This window comes from Hyperolius riggenbachi, chromosome 4 (genome assembly GCF_040937935.1).
Source record: "Hyperolius riggenbachi isolate aHypRig1 chromosome 4, aHypRig1.pri, whole genome shotgun sequence".
Taxonomy (NCBI): Eukaryota; Metazoa; Chordata; class Amphibia; order Anura; family Hyperoliidae; genus Hyperolius; species Hyperolius riggenbachi.
The window spans coordinates 371,659,885-371,685,919 of record NC_090649.1 but is presented as its reverse complement, the minus strand read 5'-3'; the positions used below and the strand labels follow the sequence as shown (position 1 = coordinate 371,685,919).

Here is a 26,035-nt window from a genome sequence, read left to right as displayed (position 1 = left end):
CCTGAGGGCTGGTTCACACTACGAGTGCTATTCTAAGTGCCAGTGATTTGAAAAGTGCTTGATAATGCAGTGTTATGTGCTTAAAAAAATCAAATTGCTCAAGTGAAGATCACACACAGAGCATTATAAATTGGTACAGCAGAAGGAACTGGTAGCGCTTCCAAACAGACGATGCACCTGAATTGACTAACTGCACAAGTATGCAGAGCTCGAATAACTGGCAGATTACACACCTTGCATTCAAAACAGTAAAAGGTACAGTAAAAGGAGGGCGTTGGCTTCAGCATAAGTTGTGCACAAATCATCCCTAATACTCTCCCATGACGAAGCTAACGCCCTCCTTTTACTGTTCCCTGGCCACCTATACTGTGGAAATAGCGGGCTACCTGGGTGGGAGGACAGCTGGCCCGCTTATACTGTGGAAATAGCGGGGGGGGGGGGGGGGGGCGGTGGAGACATCTGACTACCTGTGAAGGGTGGAACATCTGGCTAGTACCTATAGTAGGGAGACATCCGACTACCCATACTACAATACTACAGGGCAGACGCAGAGGCAAGAGAGGCTTCAGCCTCAGGGTGACGTGTAGGAGGGGGCGCACAACTCACTCAGCTATCATTCACCTATTGTGTTTTGTGCGAGCCCTGGGATGCCTCTTAGCCTAATGGCAATCAGTGTGTGATGGTTGGGTGGGAGGAATGGGGGGCGCACTTTGGTGTCTCAGCCTTGGGTGCTTTAGAACCTTGTCCCAGCTCTGCTACAGGGACATCCGGTTACCTATACTGGGGGGACATCCTTTCAACAGGGTGGCTGAGGAGGGGGGCTGGCCCTAAATTTATTGCTCTGCTTGAGGCCCTGTGTGGTCTTAATCCAGCTCTGGCTGCAGCAAATGTATCACTGAGTATAAGCAGCGGCTGTGGTGTCCAACATCTCCAGATTTTGAGTGTACAGGAAAATGAGGATATTGTTCAACAGGTATGTGTAAAGAGAAGTGTGATGTGGAAGTTGCATTAAAATTATCTTGTGCACTTTAACTATACAAAATCCACATATATTGGATTTTGTATAGTTAAAAAGCACAAGGTGATCCTGCAACCCCATTATTACAGGATAACCTCATTCTGTTCCATAATTATAAACAAAGAGACAGAAGGAATGATCTGCAGTCAAACAGTTTTATTAGATAGAAGGCAAACAATTGAACTTACTAGTTTTAAAATATAGTGCACTTCTCAAAGGCATTTGCCCATCACATCTGTCAGTCCCAGATTTCAGATGGGGCACTCATGCAGACTTCTTTGTGCCTGTGACGGTACTACACATTTTGGCATATCCACACCTTCATCAGGTACGTCACTTGCACGCACATGTACATTAGGCTCAACAGAGCTCCGGCTATAACAGGAAATGCATTACTATTGGTCACATGGGGCTCACAGTTGTTGCTATGGTAATTTAATCCCTTTGTTGGTGCTGCTCTGATGCTAAAAGCAACAGCAGCAGAGTAAACCCACCAATAGGGTTAAATAACTCTAGCAACTGCAGTGACACATCTGCCGAAGGTGTGGATATACTGAAACGTGTAGTAACGTCACTGGCACACAGACATCTGCAGTGAGAGCCCAAGCCCCATCTGACATCTGGGACTGATACTGCTGCTGGCCACAGCAGCTAGAGAGGCAACTTACACAGATGTGATGGGCGGATGCCCTTGAGAAGTGTGTTTTGTTTTTAATTCAGTAATTGCAGTTTGTTGTGATCTGCTATCTAATAGTGTTTTGGTTTTTATTTACTGTGGAGCACTCCTCCCTCTTTCTGTTTTCTCTGCAAGATTCACCCAACAGTCGGTGAGAGGAGTGGCACGAGTAGTGAACATTAGAGAGCCTGTACTACTGTTCTACTGCACTGATAGTGCAAGATTTCCCTTCAATTGCTACTTTGGGTGTCCCATAATAGTGACAGAAACCACTGCATGCTATTCTGCCAGAAACTGATAAGCGGGCGTGATCATTCCAGGCTTGTAAAGAAAAGAAAATCCATCTCTGTGAGAGTTAGGCGCGGTTCACATTAGCGTTCCAGGTCCAGCTTCCCTGGACCCGGAATGCTCCGTACACAGCGGATGGTGAATGGATACATTGTTAATCAATGTATCCATTCACACTCGTGCGCCGTCCGGATCCGATCCGGGAACACAGCTCCGGGGCGGTCCAGCTTTTTTTCCAACATGCGCTATTTTTCAGTCCGTCCCAGTGTGGCTGCGGACCCGGGCCGGATCCTGACCCTTCGCATGCGGCCATGCTGTGCAATGAGAAACGGATGTTTCTCATCACACTGGCAATAGGACCGGATGCTTCCAGCACCGGTCCTATGCCACTTGGGGGGCCCGGACTACACGCCGGTATCCCCCATGCTTGCGGTGCCTTTCTGGCACTGCAATGTATCTAGTCTTTTGTAGCCGGAACTGATGCATTCCGGATCCGCAACTTGTGCCGCCTTGTGGCCAACGCAGAGACCCGTTCGGTCTCTTTGCGGCCCCTGGACACTTGCGGACTCGAACCACAAGGGTGAACGGGGCTTTACTTACAGCAAAACTGTAAGGCCCCATTCACACTTAGAAACGCAAAACGCTGGTGATTTTTGCCGGCGTTTTGCAGGAGTGATTTTTCCGCGATTTCACTGAAAATCACTGAATACTGCGGCGATTTTGCCCCCATCGCGTTTAGCGCGTCTATAGCATTGAAATGCGATCGCCGGGAAATGGCCTGAAAATGGTGCTGGCGACGCGTTTACGTTTCGCGTTTTTGGGCAATTTGCGGCGATTAGCGCAAATTACCTAAGTAAGAACGGGCCCATAGGGTTTCATTACACTAGCGCTTTTAAAAAGCGCTAGGGTTTGAGCGTTTTGCCGAAATCGGGGCAAAACTCTCTAGTGTGAATGGGCCCTTAAAGGAGTTATCAGCCAAATGCACCAAAAATGAGGTTTACTCACCTGGGGCTCTCTCCAGCCCCTTGTCGCCGACTGTCCCACGCCAACCGCTCCGCTCCCCGCCGTTCGCCCGGTCTCCGCGGGGTCGGCCTTACTGCGGGTGCGTGAATTGCCGCTGTCAATCACGGCCACTTGAGCCGCAGCAAACAGCGGCTCACGTTGCCGTGTTTGACAGCGGCACTTCGCACAGCCGCAGTAAGGCCGACCCCGCGGTCGGCATGGGACAGTCGACTGCAAGGGGCTAGAGAAAGCCCCAGGTGAGTAAACCTCATTTTCGTGCATTTGGCTAATAACTCCTTTAAGGTGGCCACTAACACTCCAATTTCTAGCGAAAAATCGTATAAGCGATCAGAAATTCTGGTAGTATTGGTTTTAAATGATCTCCATTGATGTCCACAATTGATTATGAACAATTATTAAAATCCGATTGGATTTTGGTCAAACAAAAATTTGGATTTTCTTACTAGTTGTGATAAGCAAAGATTGGTTCGTTGATGGTGTAGTGAACGATTTTTCTTCCAATCAGAATTATCTGATCGCTTGAACGACTTGTCGCTAGAAATTGGATAGTTAGTGGCCACCTTTAGCAGCATTTGATGTCTTTGATCAAGTAATAGATTTTCAGATTCTTTTACATGCATTTACTGTAAATGGTCACCTGCTCTTTAGTAAAATGTTGGCATTTACACAGCATTAGACGTCAGTAACTTCTTGATGTGTTTAAAGTGTACCTGAGATGACACCTATGGCAGCATGTATACTTACCTGGGGCTTCCTGTGTGTGACTAGCTTTACAATGGCACAGAAAAAATAGTTATTTTGCTGGGAAAACACGGTTCGTTTCTGGCACTCGATTCTCCTCTCTATCGTTTTTTTCCACTCGATTCTGCAGTCGATTTTCTTATCTTCAGTTAGTTTCTTTTTTTTTATCTTTTTTTCCATTCACTTCTATCAGAAATTGAGCGCCAAAAGGGAGATCGAACATGTCGGAAATTAACTATTGAACCATCTAATCCCCACAAAAACGAACCGTGTATTCCCAACATTAGACATAATTGTGGTTGACACACCCTAACTCCCACCTGTAGTCTTTGTTCATGCATAATTACATTAACCAGTCACGATGGCTTTTATTTTGGATAAGCCACACGCAAACTCTAACTCAATACCTTTCTACTTTATTTCCAAGCCCCTATGCTTATATTGCAGTCAATCAGAATGCACACTTGGCTTACATTTTGATTTCTTAGTCTCACACATATATCATATCTCACACACATATCATATCTCACACGTGCTCAGTCTATACCAACCAAACATACTTTTTTCTACACTTTGAATAAGGTCTGCACAGGAACAGTGGCTGGATAGCATATGGGTTAGACACCACATTTTAAGTAGGAGACCAGGATTTGAATCCTGGTTAGAGCCACTACCTCTTTAAGTAGTCGTTGGGCAAAACTCCCTAGTACTGCAGGGTGGCCTACTAACTGTAGTTTAACATGTAACACCAATACTTTAACCATTTCCACCAGCTCTCCTTGTTACTGCTGTATACAATATCTATACTTATTCCTACAATTACTATTCTCAGACTTACCCATGTCCGTATTAATCTCCCCCACTGCAATTTATCTTACAAACTGTTCATTTTAAAGTCATTGTTAATTCTTTTTTTAGCACAAGAAAGTCGGAGATCCACTATCTTGTTTAAATGTGATGAAAATGCAAGAAATGAACTCCCTGTTCTGGTTAATGAAGACAAGGAATGTTCTGCTACATTTGAATGGAAAACAGACCTGGCATGTCTTCCAAAAAAGCTTGATTGCAAGTTTATTATCAAGCACAAGACTTATGACTTAAGAATGCTCTCTTCTTTGACCGGTTCCTGGGTATTCACCTCAGACGGTAGCAAGTAAGCCAAAATTGTAACTTCTGCAACACCTTTAAAGTGAAATTTCCACATTCTTATCTGGTATTTTGAGTAAATACACAGGGTGTAAGATTTAAAGCAAAGCTGTGACGTTTATGAATTTTAATGTTACTTTTTTTTCATTCAAGAGCCTGAACAGCACTTTCTAAAGCCTGACAGTTGTGGCAGCAATTCATCTAAGTATTTGTGCTGTCTCGCGTTCAAACCAGGATTGAACCCTACAGTATTCAAGCAGGGAAGTGCTACAGCTGTTAAAGCTGGCACATCCAATATATTTCTTTATTTGTTTTGTATAAGCATTATAAAGCCAACGTTTCGGAGGCATGTAGGGCCCCTTTATCAAGGCAAGATTTGGTCTTAGGCAACCATCTGTCTGCCGCAATGGAGTAAATCATATAGGAATCAATGGGAGTTAGCGCTCCTCTTAGCACTCACATACGTGATGTACATCCACTAAGGGGCTGTAGCCGCTCCCAAAACATTGGCTTTTTTTAATTCTTATATGTAACAAATAAATATTGGACATGCCAGCATTTTCCTGTATTTGAAGTTGTGGGAGCAACATACTATTTTCTATTTATTTCCTACTAGAAAGACTTATGTTTTCTTTTCCCTCTACCTTCCTTTGAGATATTATTAGGTTTACATCTTTTATGTTTTTCCGCATCTGTGGTAAGCAACAGAATCAGTTGCTACAGGCTCTGTAAGGAGTTTAGGGTTATATAGACATGGCCTCTTGTCAACTGACACAGTATGCAGTTGTTTCAAGCAATAGTTTGCTGTCTGTACAGGAAACCCTGTCTTCTGCACCCAGCATATCTTTGAGCAGCTGTTGGCCGGGTTGTAGTCTATCAACTGATTTTTTTTTTTCCTCACTCCTGGTGAGCGGTCCGCCTGCTCCTTTATCTTCTTTCATATCCATAGGACAATCTAAGAAGCTCAATCGAGTAAGTGAGTGTCTGTCTGTGCATTTTTGGGCACCAGAATCCAGAACTACTGTCGCAGATAACAAAACCATACAATTGCTTCCACACGAGAGTTACAGCTGGAAGGATGGAGATACTTTGAGCAAAGAATTTTTTCTTATATAGCACACAGGTGTCAAACACAAGGCCTGCGGGCCGAATGTGGCCTCCTTGCCATTTTTTTGTGGCCCTCCAGAGCTTCAAATGTGCATCATTGTAAGCAGTAAAACGGCACACTGCCTTCCCATCCACAGGACCACACCAGTGACAGTTTCTGGTTGAAACATTGTCAGTTTGAGGTGGGGTGCAGCAACAACCCATGCGGCCCCCTCTTGGCATCCAAACCCCCTCGTGCGGCTAGCATCTTGCCTTGTGACACATTTCATCTTGAAGATTTTCTGCCGAAGCAGAACTGGGCCAGGTAAATATTAAAATGCTCCACTGCGCTACTCTGCAGAAGGGGCAGTAGACCCCATGTTCACTATAGTTACGCCACTTTGTTTGAGACTGTTCAATAAATGTAAATCTTAACGATTTGGACTGTGATTCAGACTAGGTTTAAGATTTTGGCCTCTTACATGATTGAGTTTGACACCCCCGATAAAGCAGATATGAAGAACATGTTAAAATTGGGCTTATTCACAGCAAAGACGTTCTAGGCACTGGTGATCTTTCACACCTTTTTTAGCATTATCTGAAGTGCAGTTATTGGTTGTGTTCATGTAAACGTCCACGATTATCATGGTCAAATGTGAGTAGGGCTTGTGGAAAGTGGTGAGGGTCTACAGTTATATAGGTTTATTGCTTAGTGTAGAGAGAAAGTATTTGTTGAGAAAAGGGCCAACACAAGATCGTGAAATGGGTTTGGATTTGTTTGTAGTTGGAAGTTAAGGTAACACTGATTACAAACGTTGAAACTGTGGTAGAGTAGCTGAACTTAGCTGAATTGAACTTGCTTACCTATTCTTCACTTAACACCTTTAGACCCAATTAGGGCTAGTTCACATTCGAAGTGCAATTGCGATTTTGCTGCTCAAAATATCACATTTTTACTGCAATTTGCCATTGTGATTTCTGTTCAATAAAATGAGAATAACAACGCAATCACCCTTAAAGCGCTGCATGCACCCTATTGATTCACATAGCAAAGCTGCAGTGAGCCTGTATCCATATACATTAGGAGCAGTGTTTTGCTGAGCACCATCGATCAGCAAAATGCTACCAAAGTGCCCAATGTGAACCAGCCCTGACAGAAATCCTATGTAAGCAAGGCTCATGTAGAAGCTGGTAACACTGGCCATCTTTGATTGAGTAGCCCTCGCTCAGTCAGAGAAAGCAGCTGGTGTTTTGATTAAGCCATAACTTTATTTACCATATTATTATAGCCTTCTATTTCCCTACTAGAGACGCGCAGTGTGATGCAACTCATTTTGAGCTGATAAAAATGTATGCAATTGTATCTTGGAATTAGACAAATCAAATGCAGTAGCTACAGTTGGTTTGCAGATTGAAATAAGACTAATCAAAAGGGGACTGCAGGTGATTGGTTGATCCAAGTTTTATGTGTTTATAAGTTGCAACCACATTTAAATTGGGAAAATCAGCATCTCATTGATCAACCCTCGTAAAATCTTGTCTAACAAGAGTTAAAGGTGTCCACTAATAATACAATCTTGATTTGTACAATCTTACCATTTATGTGTAATATGAGAGATCACAAAGTATCCATGCAAAGTATAATAACTTAGTTTACCCTTCTTCTATATAGATCTGGTAAGGTACTACAGTAAAGATTATATCATTAGTGAGTGCCTTTAAATTGCAGTAGGAAGTAGCTACATCTGTCTTTCAATAGCTCCAAAAATCACTTGAATGGTCATTTGTATGGTCAGTTCTTGGTTTATACACATAATCACAACCTACATTTTCATGGTACTCGTACTCCTCTCAATTTCCAAATTCCCTGGATGGGGGTTTCTACTTATGTATTTATGACATTTTACATCAGTATAATTACATTCTTTTTGTTTTCCCTTGTATTATAGGTATTACCTAAATCTTTGTAATAAAGTGAACCAGGCTCCTAGTGGATGCCCAGACACAGCAAGTGTGTGCCAGGAAAGAAAAGGACAAATTCAGGTTTTGGGGCAAGTTCACACGCAGGCTGTAAATGTGAATGGTAAGTTGTAGCCGCAAGATGTTTTAAACTGCAAAAAGCTATAAAAGATCTTTCTTAAAATGCAGGATGGTTTTTAAGGAAGCTGTCAACCAACCAAAACTGTAGCAAAACTGACTGAACAGGGGATTTTTTAGGCATAAGCATTCCAGGCCACTTCCTGAAAGGAGCCATGCCGCTAATTAAGCTCAGCCCCAAAACCCAAAGCCATGCCTCCTGAATGGAGCCACGTCACCCACAAGTGTTTATGCCTCCTTCTTTTTCCTTGTGCCACCTTCAGTTCCCTGTGTGTCACTCTGTCCCCCTGTGCATCCAGAGATGGATTAAAGGACAACTGATGCTAGAGCGATATGGAGGCTGACATTTTTATTTATTTTTAAGCAATGCCAGTTGCTTGGCAGTCCTGCTGATCCTCTGCCTCTAATACTTTTAGCCATAGACCCTGAACAAGCATAGAGCAGATCAGGAGTTTCTGACATTATTTTCAGATCTGACAAGATTAGCTGCATGCTTGTTTCTGGTGTTACGACACTACTGCAACCAAATAGATCAGCAGGGCTGCCAGGAAACTGGTATTATTTAAAAGGAAATACATATATCAGCCTCCATATTCTTACTTCAGTTGTCCTTTAAGGTGAAATAGTGCCCTAGGCAAGCAACAACCTTAGGCCCATCCTTGATGGCCACCTAGCTTTTTTGGCAAGATTTTTTGAGGGCTAGCATAAACCCGGGCCCCTAGACTCTCTCCAGGCCCTTGTGGATGATCCAGCTCTGTTTGCTCCCCTCTCTCCAATTGTGCCTCCTTCTGTCCCCCTATGTGCCTCCCTCTGCCCCTTTGTCCCACTATCTGTTTCCGCCCCACTCCTGCGTTCCCCCAGTCCAGTGTGTGAAGACAGAGTATAGCTCAGCAGAAGTTGTGCTCTAACCTCCCTTCTGGAGTACAGTGGTGTGCCTGTGCAACCATCCTGTCTGTTTTCTGCTCCCTCTAGTACTGGCACCTCACTCTCCTCATGTAGAGTGTAATCGTGCCACATGTGGTAGGAGATGCTGGGCACTAGGGCGAGTGGTGAGCGGACTGGCTGAAGCACTGCATTTCCACACTAAGCTGGTGTAGTGCAGGAAGTGCAACAAAATTACGACCGGATCAGTAGGTTGTTTGCGTTTCAGGGACTCCATGTATTATGCATCCACCCTATACGGCTTATGGTTTATATTCTTTAGTGTGTGGGGGGGGGGGGGGGTTTATTTTTTTTGGGGGGAGGGGGGGCACAGGACTTCTTGCCTGGAGTGACAAAAAGGCTAGAAATGCCCCTGCAAAAGACTGGAGTTTACTTTGTAGTAATCTTGTGCTTTTTGTATATACCAGAACCCTGCTGTCTTTGCAACAAATTATTTTTATGCTGCGTATGAAATTAAAATGTAAAACGCAAGGTATTTGCAATTCTTCAGGTTGGAGTAAGCATAAGAGGTCTCCTACACTGCCTCACTGCTAAATATGCCAATCGACCCATTGTTATCCCTGGAAGCTATACACACCTCCAGCGCCACTGGAATACAATGATGTCAGCTTGTACAGAGCCATACTAATGTTGGATTAGTATGGCTCTGTACAATTTACTTATCCAAGATTATTATGGCTCTGTACAATTAACAAGCTGACACATCACTGTATTCCAGCAGTTCTGGAGGCGTGTTTAGCTTTCTGCATATTCAGCAGTGATGCATTGTGAGAGATCTCATATGCTCACCCCAACCTGAATAATCGCAAATACCTTCTGATTTAAGAAGGCAAAATTCTATTTTCCATAGCATTTTAAGTAAAAGTGTTTTGTTTTGTTTTGCTTTGTTTGGGTTTTTTTTTTTAAATCTTTTTAAGCCCCTTACACATCATAGGAGTTCTAGTTTACCACGAGCTTGCTGGGCAATCTTTGAAATTAAAATAGAGCTTTACATTCCAATGAGGTGTCTTCAAACAAGAAATAAATACATATTGATAGAATAGATAAACCTATTTAATCTGTAAATTTCTCCAGGATACTGCACTCTCATGTATCTATTTCGTATATCCGACATCTTGCAGTGGTGTATCTCAAAATAAAATATAAACAGAAAAAAGGACAAACCATAGCGTGATACTGTATCAAAAAGTCCATATATTAAACACCCAGTGCTAAGAACTTCTGTGTATGCATCCACCATATAGACAGGTATCACAGGTCCTCACCATATACTAAAGCTGCTAGGTCACAGTCAGCACAGACACAATGCACCACCTGTCTATATGGTGGATGCATACACAGAAGTTTTTAGCACTGAGTGTTTAATATATGGACTTTTTGATACAGTATCACGCTATGGTTTGTCCTTTTTCTGTTTATATATTATTTTGAGATACACCACTGCAAGAAGACTGATATAGGAAATTGATACATGAGTGCAGTATCCTGGAGAAATTTGGATTATACACTACATGCTTGGTGAATGATATTGCGATCCATGGACACGTATATGTTTGGACTATAATTATACACATATGTTGTTGTTGAGTGCACTGAAATTTGCACAATTTTCATAATTTAACGTTGACTAGTGGAGGTTGGAGTGAGTGCACTTTGCATAGTTTATATTTAATATGTGACTGTTAAAAAGCGTAAGTGATCACCTGAGTGATTTATCATCCATCCCTCTTTTAACTGTAATTCAGAGTCTACTATGTGCTTGTACCACTATTTATAATTTAGCTGTGTTCTTCTTTGTCATTGTATGAGTTTGGTGATGGGGAACCTCATAAAAGGGTATGGCCACTGCAGAGCATTCTTTGATGCATCAGCGTTCTGTTTGCATTTTTAAAATAATGCTCCCATTGACTTGCATAAAAATTGTGGTGCTGCAATTTTTATGCGAGTCAGTGGGAGGGTTTTAAAAAAACACGCAAATGCAGTGCTGACAGATAAAAAAGGGCTCTACAGTGTGTCTCAGGCCATACCCTCATCGAGCAGCTGAGCCTGAGTCAGCTATATGGGGAGAGGGTTTCCCAGCACCTTTTTCATGTACATGTAAAAACAACGCTTGGAGATGTTGGAAGATAGTAAAGTTAAAAATGTTGTTTTGTGCGATGGGTGTAGTAGAATATTGGTAATGTTACAGATATTCTACAATGCCCTATATAACCTAACTCTTAACCACCCTGGCGTTCTATTTCCCCAGGATTTCCGTGCAAAAAGTGGTTCAATTAATTTCCAATAACTTTCAACCAATTTTTTTTGTTGCAATCATTTGAATTCAATACAGGTTATTGTATTGAATTCAATTAAAAAAAAAAGTGTTTGCTGCGAGATTTTGATGATGCTGTGTGACATTGGTGCCATAAACGCCGATCGACGGGGGACATGTGATCGCCAAGAGAGAAGCAAAATCCGCCAAGGGACATGGAAGAAGGCACTGGGGAAGCTATCAGAGGTACGCGACGAGGGATCAGCATGCCAATGGTGAGTATAAGACCCAGATGTATAGCCAGATGTATTAGCCAGATGTGCAGCCAGGTATAGTTAGCCAGATGTGCAGCCAGGTGTAGTTAGCCAGATGTATTAGCCAGGAATAGTTAGCCAGATGTTTTGCCAGGTATATGGGGAGCAAGATGTTTGCTGGTGTATAGGAGACAGATGTGCAGCCAGGTGTATAGGAGACAGATGTGCAGCCAGGTCTAGGGAGTCATATGTATAGGGAGCTAGGTTTGCGGGTGCCTCTGCCCCCCCCAACCCCATTGCCCCTGATGCCCCCTAACTGTGGCCGGGTGTCCCTTCTGTGGGGGGGGGGCTCCCCTTCTGTGCTGGCTGGTAGTGGCCGGCGGGGATCCCCTCTGTGGGGGGGGGAATCCCCATACTGTGCGTGTGGGTGGCCCTTCTGTGTGTGCATTGGGGGGGAGGGGCAGGTATCCCCTTCTATGGGGGCTAGTCGTGGTCGGTCGGGGACACCCCCTTCTGTGGTGGGGGGGAGGTGGGTGTCCCCATCTATGCGGGCTGTGGGTGGCCTCTCCCTCCTCTTCCCCATCCCTCCCTCTCTGTCCTCCGTGCCCCCCCCCCACCCCTGATCCTGTATCTCCCCCCCAATCCTGTGTCTCCCCCTTGTAAGAAGCCCTGATCTACTCACCTGAGGGCTTTCTCCTGCGGCGGAAGTGGCACACTTCCTCCACCATCGCGAAGTCTCGTGTTCTCTGTAATTACGGTACGCAGCTTGGTGACGTCAACAAGCTGCGTACTGTAATAACACAGACCGGGACTTCGGCGATGGAGGAGGAGGGTGTCCATCGCGGCCGGCGCAGGAGAAAGCCCTCAGGTGAGTAGATCAGGGCTTCTTACACGGGGGAGACACGTGATCGGGGGGGAGACACAGGATCAGGGGTGAGGGGGGAGGCACGGAGGACAGAGAGGGAGGGATGGGGAAGAGAAGGGAGAGGCCACCCACAGCCCGCATAGATGGGGACACCCACCTCCCCCCCACCACAGAAGGGGGTGTCCCTGACCGACCACGACTAGCCCCCATAGAAGGGGATACATGCCCCTCCCCCCCAATGCACACACAGAAGGGCCACCCGGCCACGCACACGCACAGTATGGGGACCCCCCCTCACAGAAGGGATCCCCGCCTGCCACTACCAGCCAGCACAGAAGGGGACCCCCCCCCCCCACAGAGGGGATCCCCGCACCAGCCACCCGCCGGATCAGAAGGGGAATCCCTGCACAGTTCCGCACATTCTCTGCCCCGCCGGCTGCACAGGGATTCCCAGGGTGGCTGGATGCTAGTTCTGTATGCTGTGGGTAGCACAGATCGCTACCCACAGCGTGCTGACAAGCATCCAGCCACCCTGGGGAATCCCTCTGATGAGGGAAAAGTGCAGCCGGCGGGGCAGAGAAACAAGAAATCTCCCTGGTGGTATTGACGAGCTCAGCTCGTCAATACCGCTTTCAGCAAGTTTTTCCTGGACGAGCTGAGCTCGTCAATACCGCCAGGGTGGTTAAATTCACCCTCTCCCCTACCTTCGCCTGAACACTACACCAACACCTGACACTAACTCACCCCTGCTTGTGGCTAATTTAACCACTTGAGGACCGGCTGAGTTTTTTGAGATCTGTGCTGCGTGGGCTCTTCAGCCCCCAGCACAGATCAGGTTGCAGGCAGGGCGATCAGACTTCACCCCCCCCCCTTTTTTCCCACTGGGGGATGTCCTGCTGGGGGGATCTGATCGCCGCCCGGCTATTTGTGGTTAGCGGGGGGGGGGCCCTCAAAGCCCCCCTCCGCAGCGATATTCCCCCTCCCTCTCCTTCCTGCCCTCTATAGGCGGTACAGGACAGCGATCCGTCCTGTACCGCCTCAGATAGGCTTCAGCCTATCAGATGGCGGCGATCCCCGGCCAATCAGAGGCCAGGGATCGCCGATCTCCTTTACGGCTCTGCTGTTACAGCAGCGCCGTATAATGTAAACACCGGGGATTACGTCCCCCGCCGTGCACTGACAGGAAACAGCCGCTCGAACAGTTTCCATAGAAACCCACATGCGACCAGCTGCCGCCTATCGGCGTTAGCTGGTTAAGATGCTAATTCAGTCCGCCAATAAATGCCACCACTAAATACTATGCACCATAATTACACAGCTGCTACTGGCAAGTGCTATAATAAAATTGTCTATAGGGCGCCAAAATGACAAGGCGCATGTGGGCGCCATGATTACCTGTCTTTTCTTTTTCTTTACAGCATTCCATAAACAAGTAGATTTGGCCAGGAGTTATAGACATCATCTGTACTTATTCATTGCAAACTTTCTTTGATCAGCTGCAATGATTGCTTGGGGAGTCCCTTATTTATAAATCAGCTGTTTTTTCCATGTAATGGTTAAAATTATCAACAACTTTATCGCAAAATAATTACTTGTTTAAATATGTTGTGCTGTAACAGCTTTAATCATGTCTTGATTCTTGCTTCTTTTAGGTGATATTGTGTCATTGAGTTACTCAAATGGAAGCTCCTGTGGAAAGGACAAAAACATTTCTACTATAATAGAGCTTAGGTGTGCAAATATAACTGGTACACCAGTCATGAAAAAGTAAGCAGACCTTAAATTATTAAAGTTTGTGGGGGATTTTTTTGTTTGTTTTTAATGTCATGAAATACATTTTTCTGTTATTAATTTCAGTTGTTTTTTTTTATTAACCAAGAAAAGTTTTTATTTGTCATTTAAAGATCACAAGTTACAAGTTAATTCAATGCATCAGTACAATGAGCTATAACAGGAGATTAATGTACATTGGACATACAAAACGTAAATCTAACATGGGAGCATAGCCAACTGCTGAGTTTTACCAAACAAAATGCATGTTGGTACGATATATTTTATGCATGCAGCGCAACCAATGTTAGTATAGGATAAACATACATCTACACAATGTAGGAGAAATGAAACGTTACACTACATGCTGTACGATACCATACAATAGATGGACCAGGTGACCCTAAACTAATTCTGCCCACGTGACGCGCTTGCTCGCTAGCCTAAACACACAGTCACAGGAGGACGCAGGGACACAGGCAGATCATTATATAGGACAATCATTTACAAATATGCTTATATTGTACTATGCCATTAGGCTCCATAGTGTTTACAACCACGTATACTTATCTACTGAAAAGTTACTTGGGGAGCTATGTTAGCTTAACTTCGACAATTAAGGAACCTACTTTTTGCTTTACCAGATATTTGCTCTGATGTTGGGTATACAGCATTCCAGATTTTAAATGATCTCAGAGGACTCCTGTACAGATGCTTGATTGTCAGCTGAGGCAGCTTGGAGTTGAGTGTAGCCCACGTATGCACCTTTAGCCTCTGTAGGTATCATGTAGCTTGAATAGTTGAGGTGTGGTGGGGAGAGAGGGGAGAAATTGCTGCTGCAACTGCTGGCAGCTTGCAGCCTGAAGTTTTAGTTTTTAATTTGCAGAAATGAAGTGTTTGCATATTTTTAATACAAGTTCTTTATAATTGCATTTTTTGAGATGCAGTACAGGTAGTCTTCAGTTAACGAACGAGATAGGGACTGTAGGTTCATTCTTAACGTGAATCTGTTCTCAAGTCAGAACAATGCGCTATCTCTGTCCCCTGTACCTCCTCTGTGCCCCCACGTTCCTCCAGTCACCTCTGCCCTCTGTGCCTGCTTATACAAGTTTAAAAGCCATTTTTTCTTGAATTTTTTAAAAATAGATTTTCTCAAAAACTACAAGTCCAAATAGAAATTTTTTGTTGTTGATTTTTTCCCATGGAAACACTGAATCCATGCCGTTTGTATCGGCGGGTCGTTCGTAAGTCGGGCGTTCGTAATTAAGTTCGTAATTACTACCTGTAATAGAAAACGTCTAATGAGAAAAGTTCAGTTGGGGGCGGAGCTAGCGATGGCCGCGTGAGGACGCTTCTTGCATGGGCTCCCTTTCCACCCCAGCTTAACGGCCCGCCACACAGAGCAAATATTTCCGTTTGGGTCTCAAATTATGTCAGGTAGACCGAAGAGATCATCCAGCTCAATTACGCCATGAAAACCGGACTCATTTACCCAGCCTAAGGTGACCCAATACCTCAGGAGAAACGAGGCGACCCAAACACCATCTAAGATGGCCGACTCCTCACCTCCGGCTAGCAAGGCCCAGAAGCGTTCCGAAGAGGATGAATCAACTGCTAAATCCCTAAATGAGATCCGGGATTATCTCTACAACCTACCCACTAAGGCGGATCTAGAAGATCCAGGCACCCGTATCACCAACGCCACCAGGGCAGAAATACAGGAGATACAGGAGGAGGTCATAGAACATGGCTGGAGACTAACAGCGCTTGAGGCCGAAACAACTGCCATGAAAGCAGAGTTACAGACACTAAAGGAGCAGAATGAAAAGCAAAAAGCCACCAACACTGCAGTTCGCTCGGGACTGGAAGACTTACAGAACAGGAGCCGCCGATGCAATATCAGGATCAGGGGGTTACCGGAATCTGTCCCAACGCAGAAACTTGCACAAGTAATGGCCTCCATCTTCAATTCCCTGCTTGGGCAACCTGACGACGCCATATTAAAATTCGATCGAATACATAGGGCGCTGAAACCGCAGCCCTCTCCTGATAGCCCTCCTCATGATGTCATATGCCGCCTTCACCATTATACCATCAAAGATGCAATTATGCAAGCCGCGAGGAAAGCGGCAACAATCGAACATGAAGGCCATAAGCTACTCCTGTTCCAGGATCTACCCCGAGCACGCTTGCACAGCGGAGAGCTTTACAACCCTTGCTGAAAGTTCTGCAGGACGACGAAATATCATACAAATGGGAGTTCCCCTTCCAACTTCCTATCACCAAACAAGACAAGTCATTCACCCTTCGAACACCGTCAGACCTCCCTGATCTTTTTCTTGAGCTGGATATCCTGCCCGTGGAATTACCTGAATGCCAACCAGATCAAGCATTCATCGGCCTACCACAGCGTCAGCGAAAGCAGATGCCAGATAAACGGCAGCAGAGGCAACAGCCGGAGTAACGCAGCATGATCTTCCTCGGGAGATCCAGATAAGTACTGCTACGAGATCATACCTTTGCATTTTTCCTTTTTTTTTTTTTTCCCTATCTCTTTGACCCCTTTTGCCCTTTATTATACTGATATGAGACTTCTGACAAGATGGCCGGCATCAGTCCGCGCATTCATTTAATGCTGAACCCTTTTTCGCTACAATTAAATCATGGACGCATAGGTCTGCATTTTGGGAGGGAGGGGACATGGAGGGGCTTCTGAGTGGGTTGGTTGATCTATACCTATGGCTTCTTAGGGGGACACACTACCACTACATTGCTGGAACATGGCATCATCATGCTAAGATCTAAACTTAATGCCAGAGACTCTGCAGTACACGCGGACTCTATCCACAACGGACACTTGGAGTGACAAGTACCTGAACCCCTCTCCCACGGGGGCTAAGAAGCAAGATTATATGGTGTTGTAACTTGAGTGCTGTTTTTTGAAGCTAATATCATATGAACTGGTCCACACATGTACCAAGTGCATACAATACACAGACTCCAGAGAGTCTCTCTAACGCTCTTAGAGGTTTACAGTCCACATGGTTAATGGAAGATAAACAGCCATAAGAAATTTTATATGTGATGTTCCACAAATAGACCTTAGGAATCCATGTTGGGACGCCTGACCCATACCCCGGAGTGTATTCCTATGCTCCCCGTCACTGGGCACCTGATTCAGGCACCATGGGCGTCTCACCATGGAAGACTCTTAGTATTTACCACCGTGTGGTCGACCCCTTACTCACACCCTACGGGTGGTTACCAACATACAGTCTGGTTATTTACGGTCTAAGTTAACCCACTCTGTGATAATATGATCCTTATATTAATCAGTCATCGCCACTCCCTCCTACAAATTTATAATTAGGATAAACTATTTCCTACTCTCTTACGCTCCCCATGTCTAAACCAGCTGGCTTTCCTATACGCTCCTGTAGATGTGAACCTCATACCTATTTAAAGTCTATTGTACACTGTTCAAAAGGGGTCCTCTCCCTAGAAACCAAGTCAAAGGGTCATCGCAATGTCTATACTGTGATCTCGGTAGTGCTTTAGAGCTATTACACTGGATCTCCAGGCTTTGTCTTTGGTTGCATAAGATTGCTCGATTATAATGCCATAAGGTTACAATATATTAAGTTATACGTTTATAATTTATAATAAAAAGTTTTATTTCTCACAGTCATCATTTATGTGTGCGGGTCGGGGCTGGGGAGGGGAGGGGATGGCCCACTCCCGCGGTGGACAACGGTATCCTATATCCCTCATAGGAGATTCCTGATAGTTCAGGAAGTGGTAAGGGTTAAATCCCTCTTAGAAGGGGTTTTCTCTTATATAATGAGTATCAATATAGAAGTTCAATTGATACACGCTGTTATTGTAGTAATGTTTTCGTTTACAACAAAAGGGTTTCCTCCGGTCGCCTCTCTCCACCAAGCTCTTCTCTATAAACTATTGCAATGGATCACATGAAAATATTAACCGTAAACGCCAAGGGCCTTAATATTCCAGAAAAGCGGGGTATCCTTATGAGCGATGTCTGGGCACAAAGGGCAAAAATTGTCTTTGTACAAGAAACCCATTTTAAAGAGACTCTGTAACAAATTGTTTATCTTTATTTCTTCTATGCTATAAGTTCCTATGCCTTTTCTAATGTGGTCTGGCTTACTGCAGCTTTTCCTAATTGCACAGTAGCTGTGTTATCTCTGTTATATGATCTAATCTTCTCTCTATAGTCGGCACAGTCAGGCTGAGGCAGTCAGACTGGAATGTGCAGGGCTGCTTGTGATTAGCTAGAAGCTGTACACACCCCCTGCAGGCTCTGTGTGACTAACACACTCTGCTTAGCTGAGCCTATTAGAAGCTGGTTAGTTTGTTTGTAAACACTGCCTAAAACTGGCAATTACAAGCCAGGTTTGCAGCAGAGAATGGCAGAAACAGCACAGAGGGGACCAGGAGCACATAATGAATAGAATGGTATGCTTTTTATTGTAAGAATTTCAGAGTACAGATTCTCTTTAAGGGCGACAATCATCCCAAACTACAAAACACAAGATTTCCCATCTCCTATTACAGCAACTCTCCAGACTCTAAAACAAAGGATACTGCTATACTTGTCAGTAATGATCTCCCCTTTACTGCCATTGATACAAAATCAGATCCGCAAGGCAGATACCTCTTAACGAAATGCTTAATTAAGGACAAGAAGTACACACTTGGGTCTGTATATTCACCCAACGTTGATCAAGATAAATTCCTGCTCAAATTTCTCATTGAATTGGAAACCTTTGCGGAAGGTAGCATTATCTTGGGTGGAGACCTGAATGTAGCTCTCAGTCCAGCCCTAGACACCTCTCATGGGAGATCCAGCGTCTCATACGCTAAGCTGAATAAGATGAAAAAAGCCTTACATGACAGGCAGCTTGTAGACATATGGAGGGTGACACATCCAACCACTAAGGATTACACCTTTTGCTCAGCAATGCATGGAGTGTACTCTAGAATAGATTACCTATTTGTCTCACATAACCTACTTTCAGAATTTATTATGGCAGACATAGGCGTAATCACATACTCAGATCACGCCCCTGTTCATATGACAATCAATTGCAAAGCAAAACGAGACACACCATTTACGTGGCGGCTCAACACTTATTTGATCCTAGATGAAAGAGATACTAGAGAAATTGAAAGCAAAATTAAAGATTTCTTTAACCTTAATGATGTGGAGGATGTGTCGCCCTCTATTATGTGGGAAACCCATAAATGTGTCATGAGAGGTCTTATCGCACGCAGTACTAAGCTGAAAAAGGAAAGAGGGGCACTGATTAGAAAACTGTTAGAGGAAATACGCGGGTTGGAGCAAATGCACAAAAGGGAACCTACTGATTTAGTTCTTACTAAACTTCTAGAAACCAGACGACCATTAAATAAGATCTTACAGGACCAAGCGAAGCAAGCAGCACAGAGGTGCCAACATACATATTTCTTGCATGGTAACAAATCAGGCAAATTATTAGCACGAGCCTTGAAACAGCAGCAACAGAAAACATATGTATCACACATAATCGATCGCACAGGTAAAAAACACGTCAGAAGTGAGTCCATTGCCAAAACTTTTAAAGACTTTTATCATAAACTCTATAATTTAACTCAAAATGCAAACGGTGAAGTTAGAACCACCGATACTTTCGAAATTAAAGACTATCTTACCTGCTCCAATATGCCCATACTAACAGACAACATGAAAAAACCATGGAAGACCTATTCACTGACCTCGAGATCCGTAAGATTATCATGGGACTCAAATCAGGGAAGGCTCCAGGGCTGGATGGTTACCCTGCCGAGTACTACAAAAAATATAGGGATACGCTCTCCCATTACCTATGTAAACTGTTTAATGGCCTAGCGGAGGGAAAATTGAACTCTGCTCTACCGACTCAATCCCTGGAATCACATATTACGGTAATAGCCAAACCACAGAAAGACCCCGCAGCCTGCGGAAGCTGCAGACCCATTTCGCTAATCAATACCAACCTAAAAATATTTCCCAAGAGTCTGGCAAACAGACTCGCTGAACATATGGGCTTTTTGGTACACTGGGATCAAGCTGGCTTCATACCGCAAAGAGAGGCCAGGGACAACACGATCAGGGCTCTGGATCTGCTCCAGCTCACCCGGTCGGGGAAGACCCCATGCATGCTGTTATCAACCGACGCCGAAAAGGCATTTGATCGGGTGGGCTGGGGCTGGTTACGCGGGGTGTTGCAACAAATAAACCTAGGAGAGAGAATGCTGTCTTCCATCAATGCCCTCTATACTACTCCATCCACAAGGGTTAAAATAAATGGTATTCTCTCCGATCCCCTGCACATTACTAATGGTACTCGGCAGGGGTGTCCCCTATCTCCTCGCCCTGGAGCCTCTTTGCCCTCGCCCTGGAGCCTTTCCTGTGCACGATTCGGAGAAACCCAGATATTATGGGTCTACGAACTGGAAATACTGACCACAAGGTCGCAGCATACACTGATGACCTTCTATTCTTTCTAACACATCCAGTAATTTCTCTGCCCAATTTAATCTGCAGAATTTGAACAATTCGGTAGGCTATCCTTCTTCAAAATTAATTTTGACAAATGTGAGGCTTACAATGCGGGTCTTACTACCGCGGAAGTCGAACGTACAAAACAAAATTTCCCCTTTAAATGGAATCCCAAAGCAATCCGCTATTTAGGTACATATATTTCAGATTCCCTTAAAAATGTCTTTAGGCTTAATTTTCCCACAATTCTAGGCACACTCACAAAAGACCTCAAAAAGTGGGATCTCCCCAACATAACCTGGTTTGAAAGAATCGCTGTCATTAAGATGAACGTTATGCCTAGGTTATTGTACCCCTTTCAGACTCTTCCAATTAAAATACCCTTACACGTCCTCCAACAAATGCAAACACTCTTTAATAAGTATGTTTGGAAGCACAAACCTCTGCGACTCAAAAGAGACATATTATACAGCCCCAAAGCAGAAGGAGGGGTAGCACTCCCCAGTGTGCCCAGATATTACTTTGCAGCCATCCTTACTAGAGTGGCAGACTGGCATAGACACCTAAACCAGAAACAATGGGTAGAGCTGGAAACCTCTATATCCCCTTATCCATTGCCCAGACTAGCATGGACCATGGATAAACCAAAGTCTACCTGGGGCCTACCACCTTTATGCTACTCCACCTTACTCACTTTTCATAAGACAAATACGATCCTAAACTTGACACCCACTCCCTCCCCCCTACTCCCAGTCTCAGACAACCCAAACATAGGGGAAGGTAGTGCGGACTTCATTGAGAACACTTTGCGTAGATCAAGACACCTATGTTCCCGGGACATGTGTAGGGATGGCCAATGGGCCTCCCTTGAAGAGCTTAGAACTAGATCAAACTACATTAATTTACGATGGTCGGAATACTTTCAGTATAGACACCTCCTCACTCACACTGGTATCCAACCTTCTCAATTGAGACGCAAAACGGATTTTGAGGAGTTGTGTACAGGATCAGGCCCAATTAGGAAAACTCTCTCCTCACTATACTCTATGTCATCATTGGCCTCCCCTTCTCTACCCTTCATTCAAGGGTGGGAGGGGGAAATTGGTATAACCTTTACTCCCAGTCAGAAGATCAAAGTATGTACATATGCTCATAAGTCCTCGAGGTCGGTGAGAATTCAGGAGGTGAACTATAAACTGCTTACGCGATGGCACTAAACCCCCAGCAGGCTCCATGATATCTACCCTGAACAAAACGACCTGTGCTGGAGGTGTCACTCAGGAAAAGGCACTTTGCTGCATATTATGTGGTCTTGCTCAGTTTTGGCAGACTTCTGGAAGAAAGTGGAAAAACTGCTTAAGTCTATAATGGACAGACCAGTTCCATTCCAACCTGAATTTTATCTCTTACATCTCAATGATTGGAAAATAAAGTTATAAACGCTCGGTGGTCAGGCACATATTGAATGCAGCAAAGTGCCTCATAGTAAGGTACTGGAAGCACACAACTCCTCCAGAAACAGAAGAATTAATTAGGGAACTGGACCACACGGAACTAATGGAAGATCTCACCTCTGTTGCTTCCAACACTGTAGACTTATTTAAAAAAAACATGGTCATTTTGGAACCACTTAAGAACCTCTGAGGAGTTCCAACAGACTCTTTATGGTACATAACTGCAGTACAGTAACAAACTTTAATAAACAGGATATGGCCCTTAGGTGTTTCAATAAGAAGCAAGAGCTCTAGATATGAATATCATTCAATACATAGCTGATGCTGGGTGGGGAGACCGGAGGAAAGGGGGGAGGGTGGAGAGTTTATAGGGAATAAAGTAATTTAAAAACTCTCGGGGAAAATGTAGTTAGTTACTAGTGCCTACAGTCCAGCTTTGTTTCTCCTCATGTTTGATAACCACAGGCCTACTCATAGGTATAAGCTGTCTCTATTACCCGCGCCTCAATAGGCTCATAGATAATAATATATAGGACATGTCAAAAGAGTAATGAGTTGGAACATGTGGATATATCGGCATCTGGAAGTTATATTTTACTGTATCGTTGACTGTGCCCTGAATATGATGTATTTCATCTGTTTTGCAATTGAACACTGTACTATGTTTTTCCTTGTACAATAAAGAATATTTAAAGAGAAAAGTGCAGTTACAGTGCATTATACATGAACATGTTGGATATTATTTACAGTGGGATGCGAACGTTTGGGCAACCTTGTTAATCGTCATGATTTTCTTGTAAAAATTGTTGGTTGTTACGATAAAAAATGTCATTTAAATATATCATATAGGAGACACACACACAGTGATATTTGAGAAGTGAAAGAAAGTTTATTGGGTTTCCAGAAAGTGTGCAATAATTGTTTAAATACAATTAGGCAGGTGCATAATGTGGGCACTGTTGTCATTTTATTGATTCCAAAACCTTTAGAACTAATTATTGGAATTAAAATTGGCTTGGTAAGCTCTGTGACCCCTAACCTACATACACAGGTGAATCCAATTATGAGAGTATTTTTAGGGGGTCAGTTGTAAGTTTCCCTCCTCTTTTAATTTTCTCTGAAGAGAAGCAACATGGGGGTCTCAAAACAACTCTTAAATGACCTGAAGACAAATATTGTTCACCATCATGGTGTAGGGGAAGGATACAGAAAGCGGTTTCAGAGATTTCAGCTTGAAAAAGACACAAATGAAACAGAGAGCCCAATATGGTGTAGTATTTCAAACAGTGTCTGTGTAGTATAAGAAATATAGTTATTATACTCACAAACAAGGGTCGCCACAAAGGCAACCACTGGAAAGGCAGGTGGGGAGAATTCTAACCTGACTCCACTCGCGTAATAAGAAGTCGCTCTCTGTAGACAGGAAAAGGATGGGGAAACACCCCTCCACCAAGGGTGGACTAGATCAATTGCAAATAGGTGAAAAAACAGGCGCCAACAAGAGGCGCTCCAGAGGCACTCGGCCACGCTACAGACCTGATATTGTGTTCTCCAAACCTATTGCCTGATGAAGCGGGATAGTGACCCATGAAACGCGTTGCATACTTGAAGCTTCTTAATAAATGTTACTGTAAATTATAGTAACATCTCATTGTCCGGTTATTTTCCTCATGAGGGAGGGGAGTCCACCAACTTCCCCCTTTTAAACGGATTTTAACTATTTTATTCTTGTTGGCGCCTCTGTTTTTTCACCTATTTGCAGAGATCTCAGCTGTCTGTTTCCACAGTATGGAACATATTGAGGAAATAGAGGACCACGGGCGCAAGAAAAATCTCAGATAAACAGAAGCGACGAATGGTGAGAACAGTCAGTCAATCCACAGACCAGCACCAAAGACCTACAACATCATCTTGCTGCAGATGGAGTCACTGTGCATCGTTCAACCATTTGGTGCACTTTACGCAAGGAGATGCTTTATGCAAGAGTGATGTAGAGGAAGCCTTTTCTCTGCCCACAGCACAAACTGAGCTGTTTGAGGTATGCTAAAGCACATTTGGACAAGTCAGCTTCATTTTGGAATAAGGTGCTGTGGACAGATGAAATTAAAATTGAGTTATTTGGGCATAACCAGGGGCGTTATGCATGGAGGAAAAACACAGCTTTCCAAGAAAAATACCTGCAGTAAAATATGGTGGTGGTTCGATCATGCTGTGGGGCTGTGTGACCAGTGCAGGGACTGGGAATCTTGTCAAAGTTGAGGGTTGCGTGGTTTCCACTCAGTATCAGCAGATTCTGGAGACCAATGTCCAGGAATCGGTGACAAAGCAGAAGCTGCGCCGGGGCTGGACCTTTCAACAAGACAACAACCCTAATCACTGCTCAAAATCCACTAAGACATTCATGCAGAGGAACAAGTACAATGTTCTGGAATGGCCTTCTCAGTCCCCAGACCTTAATATAATTGAAAATCTGTGGTGTGAGTTAGAGAGCTGTCCATGCTCAGAAGCCATCAAACCTGAATGAACTAGAGATGTTTTGTAAAGAGGTGTGGTCCAAAATAGCTTCAACCAGAATCCAGACTCTAATTGGAACCTACAGGAAGCGTTTAGAGGCTGTAATTTCTGCAAAAGGAGGATCTACTAAATATTGATTTAATTTCTTTTTTGTGGTTCCCAAATGTATGCACCTGCCTAATTTTGTTTAAACAATTCTTGCACACGGTCTGTAAATCCAATAAACTTCATTTCTCAAATATCACTGTGTGTGTCTCCTATATGATATATTTAACTGACATTTTTTATTGTAACAACCAACGATTTATACAGGAAAATCATGGCGATTAACCAGGTTGCCCAAACTTTCGCATCCCACTGTATTAGCAAACAGTTTGTTTATACACTATAATGATGTGTTGGTTTTCCTGTGTAGGTATGATCCTAAGTCTTGCCAGTATGTGATTACTTGGGAGACACGGGCAGCCTGTGCTGTTGTTCCAAAAGCAGTCTCGATGACAAATGGAATAATTAATGTAGAGAATGGTGTAAGTCTGAACTTATCGAACATCTATGTAAAGTAAGTATTATGTTGGGTTTTGATACATGGCTTCTGTTTTAAATAAATGTCCTACATGGCACTGAAAAGCATATTCTGTAATCTCAAACTAAGAACAAGAGCTTAGTCTTCATAACATAATCCTTTCGGAATTAACCCTTTCCAATTCTATGTCGGACACATTGCATTTTCACCCATAGGACTAGTAGCAGCTAGATGACACTGTTCTGGATAAAAGCCACTGGCCCCATCCCTTGCCAATGTGCAATATAATTATTACATGGATGCATTTGGGTTGATTGCTTAGTGCGCCGCTGCCGCATCTAACCGTCACCCTATGTGGATCAAATGTTGATTCTCCCCAGTAAAGACAAAATTGTGCTGGCGTGTGTGCAGGTGGGGTGGAGCTACAGCGAGCTGGTGCTGGCCCCGCCCCTCCACTGCTCTAGTGTAAGGAGGTACAGACCCTCTGTATCCCTCCCGCTGCACATCCCAATCACTCACATCTACCCTCTCCCCCAGCGCACCAGAAAAAAATCAGTGCTGGGTGGGAGGGACATGAGTGGTTGAGAAAATGGATTAGAAAGCTCAGATTTGAAGGAATAAAAATTGCTGATCTTTTACTTTACTAAAAATGCAATGCTTGCAGTGGCATTAAAACATCATGAAAAGGCATTGGAAGTAGAGTGCTGTATCCAACTTTAAATAATGACACAATTTGTGCATCTCATTGGGAAAAAAAATATTAAAATGCCCCTGTTCATTTAAGCCCCTAAAAAGACAGCAAATTTTGTTGCAAATTAAATCTAGCAAAAAATAAAACAA

The 26,035-nt window shown here is 43.9% G+C and overlaps 1 protein-coding gene across 1 annotated transcript in view; it reads left to right on the top strand.

The window, feature by feature from the left end:
• IGF2R (insulin like growth factor 2 receptor) overlaps positions 1–26,035 on the top strand; it is a 242,584-nt gene that overhangs the window by 188,794 nt on the left and 27,755 nt on the right. Inside the window, exons 39-42 of the mRNA XM_068232027.1 lie at positions 4,665–4,899; positions 7,928–8,061; positions 14,043–14,157; positions 25,088–25,231. Of these exons, the coding sequence (XP_068088128.1) occupies positions 4,665–4,899; positions 7,928–8,061; positions 14,043–14,157; positions 25,088–25,231 (628 nt within the window). The remainder of the gene's footprint in view (positions 1–4,664; positions 4,900–7,927; positions 8,062–14,042; positions 14,158–25,087; positions 25,232–26,035) is intronic.